This window comes from Schistocerca cancellata, chromosome 1 (genome assembly GCF_023864275.1).
Source record: "Schistocerca cancellata isolate TAMUIC-IGC-003103 chromosome 1, iqSchCanc2.1, whole genome shotgun sequence".
NCBI lineage: Eukaryota > Metazoa > Arthropoda > Insecta > Orthoptera > Acrididae > Schistocerca > Schistocerca cancellata.
In genome coordinates this window covers 266944032-266957144 of record NC_064626.1, presented here as the reverse complement: position 1 = coordinate 266957144, position 13113 = coordinate 266944032, and the positions used below count along the sequence as shown (strand labels likewise).

Here is a 13113-nt window from a genome sequence, read left to right as displayed (position 1 = left end):
AACTATGTAGATGCAAGTCATCCTTGCAACTCATCCTTCATTATTATAATCCTTCTGGCATCAATATCTGCTAATCTCCTGTCCCATACCCTCTCCCTATAGTTCTTCCTCTCTTCTATCACCCCGCTCCCAGTCCACTCACTCACAGCATCATCGATGTGTGTGTACCACCACAGAGGCCCTGGTGCCCATTTCTCTGTCATGTGCACCAGCTACCTCTCCCTCCCACATTTGTATCTTGCATACCTGTTGCCTCTTTCCAAGCTGTCACCCACACCTTCCCAGTCGCTCCTCCCTCTCCCACTACACCAAATTCAATCCTTCACCACAGTCCACCTTCAGTCCCAGTATTGTGTGTTTGGCCAGCACAATGGTGTGTGTGTGTGTGTGTGTGTGTGTGTGTGTGTGTGTGTGTGTGTGTGTCAGCCAGCAGCACTGACAAGTTCATAGCGTTTTCCATAAGTTTCATAAACACAACCAACACACATAACACATAACTTCAGTGATCAGTGATTTATTCTTCTTCACTATTTGCAACAGTCTGCCAATGCTGGGGTAACTTTTCAATTCCGCAACTGTAGAAATCTGTGGACTGCTGAGGTGAAGAACCTGTCGAGCCATGTTTGGAGCGCATTTTCATCAGGAAAGGAAGCCCCTGAAGGCTCTTTGATAGAGTGTGAAAGAGGTGAAAATCTGAAGGTGATAAGGTGGGTGCAGAATGACTTCCTAACCCAACTTCTGTATAGCGTTCTTTCTCAGTCTAGCAGAATGCGGACGGGCATTATCATGTATAATGGAGCAGCATCACTTCACATGGTCTTCCTTGTCAATATTCTTGGACTGTGTCTGCAAGACATCTCGATTGTTGAGAACAAATATCAACATCATGGTTACGCCTCAGGGAAGCAATTCATAGTACACCACATTGTCACCGTTTCACCAGATGCGTAACTTTATTTTTTGTGAATATGCACACATCATTGTACGGGAAGTTGCTGCTTTGTTTGGGCTCAACCATTCCTTTCTTTTCCTCGTGTTAGCATAAAGACACCATTTCTGATCACCAGTAATGATACAGGACATGAATGGTCAGTGTTGTTCATAAGCCAATTGATGACAATCAAGCAGAGATGCACATATGGCTACTTGCTGATGTGGCACCTATAATACAATACTTGAATCTTCCCCTGTGCATGCAAATGTCACACAATGGTGTGACAAATCCTGAAGATCCTTCTAAATGTGGAGTCACTAATGTCAAAACAATCCTCCTTAAAACAAGAAAAACATTTTTTTCTGTGCTCTATCCAATGCCATTATCTCCATACATGGCACAAATGTTTCTGGCTGTCTCCCTCTATTGAACTCAGACAAAAGAATATGTTGAAAATGTTCCAATTTCTTCACTTGGCGGCACTCCACTGTCTAGTGTCCACAGCTCCACTCACTATCTCCAAATGACAATATGTAACTCAAACAGCAACAGTGGACTACAAATAAGAAATGGCAATCGATAAATAAAGCCACTGCACCCAGAATACGAATATGCAAAACAAAAACACTATGAACTTATGCCCCAAACTATCAGGCACGTGTGTGTGTGTGTGTGTGTGTGTGTGCACACTCTTGCTCAAAAACAGGAAACACACAAAAGCTAATTGTTTTATATGTATCTATCTGTGGCTGAATGATTCTTCTATTTGATGAGTTGTTATCTTTACTTGTAAATTATTCATCTGTTACTTCAGCAATGGAAGCACCAGGTAGGAATATCAACAATGTAGGGAAAGACAGATTGCTACTTACTGTAAAGAAGAAATGTTATGTTGCAGAAAGGCACAATTAATTGAGCTTGTCTGCAACTTAACGTGTCCTCTTTACGGTAAGTAGCAATCTGTCTTTTCCTACATTGTTCGTCTGTTACTTCTAAAATTTTAATATTTAGCTGTGAAAATAATACGGTCACAAGCCCAAGATTGGTCTTAACACAATATGCTTCATTAGGTGTGGTTCTTTAGCTTCTTGTATGTCCTGAAGTTATTCCAATCAAAGGATTATTTTATGTAGCCAGGTACAAAAGGATATACAATTAAAACTGTCTATAGTCATAGTGCTGCTTGAGTTTTTCATACACATAAGCCACAGTCAGAGACCAATGACATATTAAGCATCAGAAAATTTCTCAAGACTTCTTGGAATCAATGTACCAAATCATTGGATTTGGGGGTCCGATACATACCGACTTAGTCAACATGCCATCTATGGGAAATGCAACCATTCATCTATAACTTACTGACATGTGTCACATAGACACATGTAACAGCATTAAGACTAACTAATTTAACTAATTTTTGATTTACCACCCATTTTTTTAGTATTAAGTACATACACTCATCTGGATGGCTACAAGCTAATATCATATTACTACAGAATCAATAAGAAAAAAGGGGGAGTGACTAAATATACCAAAAATTGAGTTACATCCCAGACCCTTCACTTTAACAAATGTGTTGAACAGCTTTCTCATACACATGCTACAACTGTGGATAGGAAAATAAGCAAGCTTGTAATATTGGGAGTTTACGAGCAGGAAGTACCATATGCTTCATAAAGAAGCTAGAAACAATTTTAATAAGTTTATGTAAACTTAACCTGAGAGTCACTGTTTGTGGCATATATAATGTTGATTTTCTACCAGTTGGTACTGAATGAGGGCACCTACAGTAGTTGGACTTCCAGCTCTGGATTTGTCCACAGCAAAATTCCATATGATACTCGGTGGATATAGGGCAACAGCTGCTGACAATTTGTTTTAGCCCCCAATAACCTATACTAATTTAACTGTAAAACCAATAGTCAATGGTTTATCTTACCAGAATGGTCAAATGTTAACAATAAAAATTACTGACCATTTAGGTCCAAATCAGTGAAGTATATCTCAGAATCATAAGCAATGACTTGGTGACAGTATTTAGAGAGAAATTATGGGAAGAACACATAGGAGAAATTTATAAAGCAGATGCCATTAATGGAAAATTTAATTCTCTCTTAAAACTAATTTCTACAGCACTTTGGAATCTTGTTTCCCCCTAAAGCAAATAAGGACAAAATTGAACAGAGACATGTATAAGGGATGGATAACTCCTGGTGTAAAAGTGCCATGTGCTCGGGAGAGACAGTTCTACATAATTCAGAGAACAAACAGTAGTCAAGGCTTGAAACTCCATTACAACCAGTACTGCAAAATCCTCCAGCAAAACTATGTACTATACTCAAAAATAAAACATTCAAGAACAAGGCAAAACCTTTTTGGAAATTTATTATACCAGAAACAAAGTAAAACAGAGATGCAAATGAAACTGAACTCCCAGAAAATAGCTCTGGCAGAAATGGTGCACTTTCAAGTCACTGGCCACCAAATTCAATGATTACTTTCTAGCAGTGGCAACAAACACTGCACCTAATAATGAACAAGCAAATAAAACTGCATTATACTTACTTGTGCAGAAACTGTATGCACCACCAGCAGACATTTGTTTCAAAAATACACTGCCTGAGTAAAAAATGAAGTACCCTTAAGGGGATGAGAAAATGAAATGAAATTTTATGCGTTGAGAGGCTACGTGCCATTATTTCAGTGATGACAAAACCAAGTTAAAATTACAAAGAACTTCGCAGTATGAGCCCATTTATCAGTCAAGTGTTGCATCTTCTGTGGCCAGGGTGACTACACTGATTCCATTATGAAAGATGTCAAAAAGCCTTTGGATCTTGTCCTGAGGCAAACTGGTGCACAACTATTGTAACTGGTCCTTGATATCCCTGATACTGGCACTAACATGGAGTTAACGTCCAAGCTGGTGCTATACATATTCTATTTATAACAGATCTGGCAATCTTGGTGAACAAGAGAGCATCTCAACATCAAGTATACAGTTGATAGTCATGTACCGTGAGTGGACAACTGTTGTCCTGTTGAAAAATGGCACAATTATACTAGAAGATGAGAGGTAATATATCAGGACACTCGATGTTTGTTTCATACCAATGAGCTATCAGAGTTCCCTCCACCACTACCAGCTGTGACCTGAAATCACACCAATGGCTCCCCACGCCATAATGCCAGGAGTAACATGCCTCCAGTTCTCCAAAACACCGGAAGAAAGGGACCTTTCTCAGATCACCACCACACTCGTCAACGATGGTCATCCACTGTATTGCAGGACTGCAATTCATCACTGAACAGAATGAAACGTCATTCATCAGCAGTTCGTGCTTCTTGGTCATGGCAGCACTGCAGGTGCAGCTGTTAGTGCTGTGGTGTTAATGGCAGCCCACATGTGGGATGGCAATTCCCTAATCCAGCTGCTGCTAGTTTCCGATTAATGGTGTAGGGTGACACAAGATGGGAAAAGCTGATATGAAGGGAGTACAAAATAAAGTGATCCTCTATTGTGGTGGTCAGACATGGTTGACCAGAACCTTGATGATGAATATGCCTGCTCTCATGTTCTCACAGAGTCCAACATGGGGCCACTGTCACATCCAAAGATCCCACAAATTTGGATATTGCGCAATTCAACCAGCCACCTAAATGGGGACCACAATGAGGCTTCCTTCAAACGGTCAGATGCTGATGATGCTGTCACATACTAGTGCACAGCATCTCTATGTCCTTCCAGCGTTCATGAGTCAGCCAAGTGTCTCAAGGTACATTGATGAAGTTGTGAGGGCTCTCAGCTGTGGCCTAATGGCTACATTTTAACAGAGTTTTCTATTCTGAGAAAGGCCAGACACACTGGCCAAAACCAGTCAATAATAAAGTGCTTACTGCATCCTGGTTGCTGGCCTTGTTTCAAACATAGCATAAAGATGGACAATGACAATATGCGAAGCCATTTCACTGTCATTTGGATATGAAAGTACTAACCTTCTCATTTTATTCCATCATTTCCACTCATATCTTATATATTCTCTTTTTGAAATCAATAATGGAAATAGTGTGTCTGGTAGTTGTATCAGCTGGCCGCTTTGCATATGGGGCACTGTGCACACTGTGGTGCACCGTGCCAGGTGCGCAGTCATTATGTGTCTGCAGCTGTGGTCACTTGTCTTCGATTGGCTAGTGTGAGGAAAGAAGGCAACATGGCCCGGGTACCTCATGAGCCAAAATGACTCACTTATGGAATTGCATGGAGGCTCGATTGTGGTAACCTTACTGTTCAGTGCGCTCACTAACTGAACCGACTGGAAGAGCGAGCGAACGATACAGAATAGGGCTACTGGTAGCATTAAACATAAACAACATTAATGCACTGTGATGGCTGTTTACTTCAATTTCAACTCAAATTATTTACATATCCACCAATGGTGTACAACTTTCCAAAGTTAGATTGACATTCAACAATATTTTCTGGGGGCTTCCATTTTTTTGTCAACCAGCGAACAACCTCTAAGGAGATGGCGGAATTCATCACGTCATTAAAAAGTATTAATTCCACTGGCTAAGATGGTGTTTCCAGCAGAATATTGAAATCTTAGGCTGATTTGGTGTGATTATTCTTAACCTTCATTTGTACTCAATATATTTCCCGACAGACCTGGGTGATACTAAGTTAAGAGTGGAGTACTCTTCACTTACTAGTTCGCAGTGGTTACATATTTGTTTTATTTTCAGTCTGGGAGACGGTGATTTGATAATTCAAAAGTCTCTGGCTGTTAAATGTGTCTATGTGCCACATATCAATTGTCAGTAATTGTGTGGTTGCCTCTCCTAATTAAAATTCATTTAATCATTGAATAAATTATACACTTGTAAAATGACACTGTGATCAAAGCTGTCATTCAAGAAGATGGTTCATCTGCCAAAACAAAGAGAAGGTTTACAGGAAATGTAATTTGTTTTCCTTTATCAATGTCCCTTCCATTTTGTCTTTGTATGCTCCCCCCCCCCCCCCCCCCCAACCCTTGAGCAACAGCATAGGGTGATCTTTTCCTACTTTATTTCTCCAACAATTCTTTCTCTTTTGGCAGATGGAAGAGCCTCTGATTATAAAAGATAACATTTGTATTACCTACTTTTGATATCCACACCTGACTCTGTCCAGCAGCAACAATTTTTATCTGTCTTTGAAGTTCGGATGTACATTTTACAGGATCTTTCCTTTATACACTGGAAAACATTTCCATATGTTTAATATAAAATGTGAACACTAATTAAATATTAATTCATTGGCTCTGTAAATATTTAAATCTTAAACCATTTTAGACATGCTGAGTGAAAATAATACCTTCATCTTTAACAATGTCTTTGCATGCCTCAAGGAGTTTCTGTGCACCTTCTGCTGCCATACGTAGTTTGCCACGTCTACGGCGTGTCTGTAATCCTGTAAAGTTTGTTGTGCAATTTATGTTAAAGACAAACAGCTAAAACACTCTAAGTGGTCAATGAAATTCATTTAACATATTACAAATAAATGTTACTTACCTGTTCTATTTTCTTGATTTCCACGAATATTGTAACTTGGAAAAGATGTAAATATCAAAATGTGCAAAGAAGGATACCTTTCTTTGAAATAATGCATCCATGCTGCTACAACAGGAGCAGGACACAGATCAATTTTGTTCAGTACTAGTATCATACTTTTGTCAAGTTTCTGAACATGATGGTACAGTGATGGTGGGAACATTAATGCCTGTAATAAGAAGAAATATAGTAGCACAAATCTGTATAGTCAATTACAGGAATGTGATAAACCATAAGGTAACAAATCATTATCAAAAGTAAAGCAAAACTCACAGCATATCGGATATCCACAATTATCAGGATAATATCAGACATTTCAAGAACCCTCCATAGCTGTCTCCAGGTTTCCAAATTCAGTTCAAAATAGCTCAGCTCCTTCCTGTCATATTTCTTCTCAAGATCTGAGAGATATTCCTGAAATCATGAGTCCTTGTTACTGTTAGTACTGTTACAAGATTAAGTACAATAGAACTTCTCTATTTTTAAAAATTAGGACATGAAATTTACACCAGTTTTCATTGAAAAATAACAAGCAATTTGTAAATTAGAACAATTCACACCAGTACTCAACAGCCTGTAGGGGAGTGTTACGTGTATGCAGACATCTACCTCTACACCTACAGAGATACTCCACAAGCACCATATTACTACCAGTCATTTCCTTTCCTGTTCCATTTGCAGACAGAGTGAGGGAAAAATGACTGTCTCTATGCCTCTGTATGGGCCCTAATTTCTTGTATCTTATTGTCACGGTCCTTAAGTGCAATGTATGTTGGGTGGGTGGTAGCAGAATCATTTGAGTCAGCTTTAAAGGAGGTTCTCTAAATTTTCTCAATAATGTTTCTCCAAAAGAACTTCATCTTTCCTCCAGGGATTCCCACTTCGTTGTTCGGACCTACTGGAAACAAATATAGCAGCCTGCCTCTGAATTGCTTCAATGTCTTCCTTCAATCTGAGCAGGCATGGATACCAAACACTCGAGCAGTACTCAAGAACAGGTTGCACCAGCATCCTACATGCGGTCTCCTTTACAGGTGAACCACTCTTTCCTAAAATGATCTCAATGAACCGAAGTCAACATTTTCCTTCTATACCACAATTCTCACATGCTCGTTCCATTTCATACTCTTTTGCAATGTTACGCCCAATATTTAAACAACTTCACTGTGTCAAGCAGGACACTACTAATACTGTATCCATACATTACAGGTTTATTCTTCCTACTCATCCACATCAACTTACATTTTTCTGCATTTAGAGATAGCTCCCATTCATCACATCATACATAAAATAATATTATGTTTTTCCCAATTATTTTATCGTGTTTGCTCTGCTTTAGATTGTGATAATTGTCAACTGCTGGTCTACGCAGTAAGTTTTGATCATCTACACGACTTTCTATGTCTTATCCTTATTATGTGACTGAAATTCGGTTGATACTTCAATAAATAAACTTTGTAGAATTTATTTAGTTATTTTTATACTTAGAGGAAGTTGACTATTCAGCACTGACAGCTATGTGATGTAGCATCTGCATCTGCATTGCCTCAGCGATTTTCCAGTGGTCAAAACAGACTCCTAAAGAAGCCTTCGCCGCTGCCATGGAATCATGGCGTCAGCGTTGTGAAAAATGTGTACGTCTGCAGGGCGGTTACGTCAAGAAGTAACGTCAGTTTCATCGATTTCGGGTGAGTAGTTAATTAGAAAAAAAATTGGAGGCCTTAGAACTTGAATGCACCTCGTACTTTGCAATAGCAAGAATCAGAAGTCAAATATCTAATGCAAGGCACGTACATCGATCTTGTCCAAGAAACTTTCATATTGATAAGCTCAAGAAGCCCAGGTTTGCTCAAAGATTCTCTGACTCACTCAAGGAAGACCCGTCACACTTTCCTGACAGTGAGAGTATTGAGGAAATACGGAAAAAGGTAAAAGACACCCTTACAAAAACTGGTGGTTAAGGTCTAGGAACAGTAGATTACAATGGCTGGTTTGATGAAGAGTGAACACAAGTAACAAGAATTAAAAATGAAGCCTACAGGAGAATGCATGAAGTAAACCATACCCTAATAAAAAGAGAGAGCATGAAAGAATAGCTTTTTACTGGATGTTAAATTAGAGCTTGAAGGATTTTGAACCAAGGGTGAATTTATGTAGAAACACAGGTGGTTCAGTTTTGAGTAGTGATGAAGCAATATGTAGACTATAGCCTCCACCCTTTGATGAACTGATGAATGATGGTACAGTGAGACCAATTAATCTTACACTCTATAAACACAAATAACTCAGAAACAAAGGCACCAGTACCAACTGCTGGGGAAGTGGATGCAGCCATCAAGAATCTGAAGAACAATAAGGCACAAGGAATGCATCTAATACAATGAAAACTCATTAAAAATGCAAGGTAGGAGTTTGTTAAACATTTCCACAGGCTTGTTGTGAAGATCTGGGTGATGAAAGTATACCTGATGATTGGAGCATAGATATCATATACCCAATACACAAGAAAGGTGATAAAATGGTGTGCTGTAACTACAGCAGAATTTGCCTGTTACCTACAGCATATAAAATATTTTCCAATGTTCTTTTTAACACACTTACACACTACGTGGAACATGCTGTTGGTGACTATCAGTGTGGTTTTAATTTGGGAATATCTACTGTTGATGACATCTTCCTGCATTCTGTTTAGTGATGCCTTAGAAAAGGTTATAAGAGACGTGGGTGTCGTATTGGCCCCTTACTGTTAGAGGAGGGCCCACACAACCGACACACAAGATGGGTTGCCGACCCCCTTACAGGAGTGCACAGAGAAACATCGCCAGTGGACAGAAACAATAACATACTTTCAAAATACACATGGAACTACTTCGCCAGACAACATGTGACAGTGTTCCACCAATCGGAACTCATATAACTCTTGTAGCACTCTGCCGACCTGGCTTTATAAGCATGCCAAGACCGTCAGACTGGCAGTGTTTACCAACCACTAGGAACAGTTCTGGCCAGTACTTACACCAGCCCAGACTTTGTATTCATTCGCTGTAGCACTGTAGTAGCACATTGTATTTTGCACAGTACATTTTGGTCAGTATTTTCTTCCATTGTCTTGTTTCCTTATCTGGTTTGCCAACACAAGAGTGGTGGGTTTTTCTGTTCATTCTTGTGTTTAGACTTAGTATCTGCCAAGACAGCATTTTTCTTTGATTATAATAAAGTGTGTTCAAATTGACTGTTAGTTCTTTCCTGCCAACTGCAGGACACTACAGTGGGCATCAATCCTGTATAATCAGTTCAGGTCCTGGCATGTACGGATGATATTGATATAATTGCAAGAATGCCAAGAGCAATGAAAGAAGCCTTTACAAGTCTTGAATGGGCTGCTAGAAAGATAACCAACAGATAAATGAAGGAAAAACTAAGTGTATGCCTGTAACTAAGAAAAAATTATCCAAATGAGTCCTTACCCATAGAAATTTGTTCATGTTTTTGATGTGTATAGTTTCATTTACACTGGATCAGAAGTAAACGGCAAGAACAATGTCAGCTCTGAAGTGCTACCATGGCCTCAGAAAACATCTGAAATCCAAGTTGTTCTTTGTGAAAACTAATGTTATAATATATAAAGTTTTAGTAAGGCCAGTGTTTAACATGCAGTGCAGGGTGCAGAACATGGACATTAGCAAAATTTGATGAAAGGCAACTGGGTGTATTTGAAAGAAAGATCTTGAGACAAATTCTTGGGCCAGTGGAAGAAAATGGTGTCTGGAGGAGGAGACTCAACTATACATTATATAATCTGTGTACTGAACCAGACTTTGTCCGCCACATTAAGATTAAAAGGCTGGAATGGGCAAGACATGTACTGACAGCAAACCACAGAATGATTACATGAAAATATTCAGTGCAGTTCCTGAAGGAAGGTCAAAGCTAAGATAGGAGGAAGATATGAAAGAGGTCATAAGGAAAATTGGAGGAGTTAGGCACTAAACAGGGAAGAATGGAATAATCTTCTACAGAAGGTCAAGGCTCACAGATGGCTATTGTGCCAATGATGAAAATGATGATGATGATGATCACTTTCTAATCAGTGAGCTATTCCATAAGATATTATTAAGTGGAAATGTGAAAAAAAAGTCAGGAGCTCGATTCATCTGTTTCCGAGACTAGCAATAATACAAAGACCAAAAGCAGCTGTACTTAACTACTGAATAGACACAACAGGCACGTTTCCTCTCAGAATACGTCAATGAGGAGATGTGAATGAAAAAAATGGGGTCTGACTGAAAGCTTTCACAAATTCAGACGTTTCATCAGAAAATTATCTTTTCAGCTTGTAGGGCAGGTACAAATGTCAATGACAGATTTATTAACCATGAAGTTATAAAGCCCTGGGGTTCATGCTTGTCCTGTTGTCCAAAAGTCACTGACAACGTAAGAATGTCTGCTTGACATCACTTACAGCTACACAAGCGAAGCCTCATTTGTCTGTGGAAAAGCACATGAAAGTTTAAAAGTTATGGATCACAGTAAATGCTAATGTACTCAGTTCAGTGTGACTAAAATGGAGAAATTTTTCCATTCTGGCATTTACAGGCCACATGAAAAGGGGTTACACTACGAGTGCTCATAATCAAAACCATACATAATCAAAATCTGAATCAGTATATATTTACACAGATATTACTATCTCGTAAAATACTTTATGTAGGTTATTACATTGAAATATCTGTGTTCTCGTGCTTCCAGTTCTTCACGGGACATATCAAAGTTCCATGGTGGTCTCTTAGGAAAATCTAAATCTGGTGGAAAGTAAGTGTTACCATCTATTTCCAATGAAGTTTCAGGAAGAGATAATAGAGCATGACGTGCAGCTTCCTTCCTCTCACGAATTTCAGCTTCAGTTTCACGATGGAATTGCAGTGCATACCTAGGACAGAAAAAAAAAATATATATATATATATATATATATATATATATATATATATATATATATATATATATATGTGGCATAAACTATGAATGTAAATATTTAAGGCTATAAAAGAAGATTATTTACATATAACCATCATTGCTGAGAGACATGCTGTGACATCAACACACTTATACTGAACCTCAACTTTTTTGCTTAGGGGAGTTTAAACAGACATTTAAAAATAGAGAGACAAGTGACACTCTTTTACACTTTTTGGTGACATTTCTACACAGAACTAATAATAAGGGCACTTCAGATAGCATATCAAAGTAGGACAGACTGTTAAAGAGATACCTCAGCTTTACTGGACAGATTAAAGAAACCATAAGGAACCAATGAGAGAAATATTTCCCTAGGATTTGAACTGTACTTACTTCTCAAGTATCTTACCACTTAACTGGTTTGAAGTTTGAAGCTGTTTAGGTGGAGGGAACAATAAACATTTCACATTAACTTATAGGTGCAGCAATGTAGCTACTTTACACGAACTTTATGATTATTTTTATTTTGCATAACCAAATTTATACTTACAATGGCCTGCTACTACCTAGAGTCTGCAAATTTGACACCTACAATAAGAAGACAACTTACAACAATGCATGCATTTTCTGTTGAGTGATCAGCCCCCTATTTGTCGATTTCAAATTTCAGTTTCAGCTTTTGTTACGTCTTATGCTTTCATGGATACCTGGCTTGAATATTAAGCATACATAAAGTAAATGCACTGCAAAGGCAGTACATGCTCCTTTCACATTGTTCCTCTCTCAATGGTAGTCTAGGTGTGAGACGCAGCTTGCTCCCTCTTTTCCTCACACTACACTCTAACTTGGCTTACAAGATCCTTTTTTCCATGTAGAACATTCCTTCCCAATCAGTATAACATATTTCTGTTCTGACACTGAGTCTCAGCAGCACAACCGAACTCTGCAACTTTAACAGCAGACTTTTGGCCATTCACAGCGAACCAAGCCTTGGCAAATCTAGCATCAAGTTATCAGAGCAGCATTGTTCTTGAAACCCGACATCCTGCAACCATGCTTTTCCCTCATAATGTTAAATTAATGTAATTCAGTTAAATCTATGGTATTTTTCCAGATGGGGCCAGATCAACAGATACTGTATATGATGACCAAAAACATTTCGGACAGGACACTTTCTATCAGATATTTCAAAATTACATAAATACCTACACTCTACAATGCCAGCAAAATGTCTTTTCTTACATCACACTTTACATGCAATTGATGAGTATGAGCAGATGACATATTCGCAAAATCATTCACACTCACATACTCTAAATGTTTCAATAGCTAGAGTTCTGCACCTAGCTTACAGCTGATATGAGAACAGCCACCTGAGTTATGCCCACATGAAAAAAGCTTTGTACTGACCAAAAATGATGGCACTGGGGTTATATTACTGGTCATATAGTTTGGAAAAACCATGGTAAAAACCCATCCAGATTTAATTTTTCTGTAACATTTTTAATTCCTTCCAGTGAATACAGGTGTGGTTCATTTAAGTAAGACATAGCCAATTTCATTTCTCATCTTTACCGAATAAGTAAATAAATGTATAAGAAAACACATGTGCAATAAGATGATCATGTGTT

The 13113-nt window shown here is 38.5% G+C and overlaps 1 protein-coding gene across 2 annotated transcripts in view; it reads right to left on the bottom strand.

Moving 5' to 3' along the window:
* Window positions 1-13113, bottom strand: part of LOC126170959 (guanine nucleotide-binding protein-like 1) — a 63222-nt gene that overhangs the window by 41553 nt on the left and 8556 nt on the right. For both annotated transcript variants that reach the window (XM_049920762.1, XM_049920763.1), the window contains exons 3-6: window positions 11246-11456; window positions 6800-6940; window positions 6488-6695; window positions 6291-6386 (exon numbers count right to left, since the gene is read on the bottom strand). In XM_049920762.1, the coding sequence (XP_049776719.1) occupies window positions 6291-6386; window positions 6488-6695; window positions 6800-6940; window positions 11246-11456 (656 nt within the window). The remainder of the gene's footprint in view (window positions 1-6290; window positions 6387-6487; window positions 6696-6799; window positions 6941-11245; window positions 11457-13113) is intronic.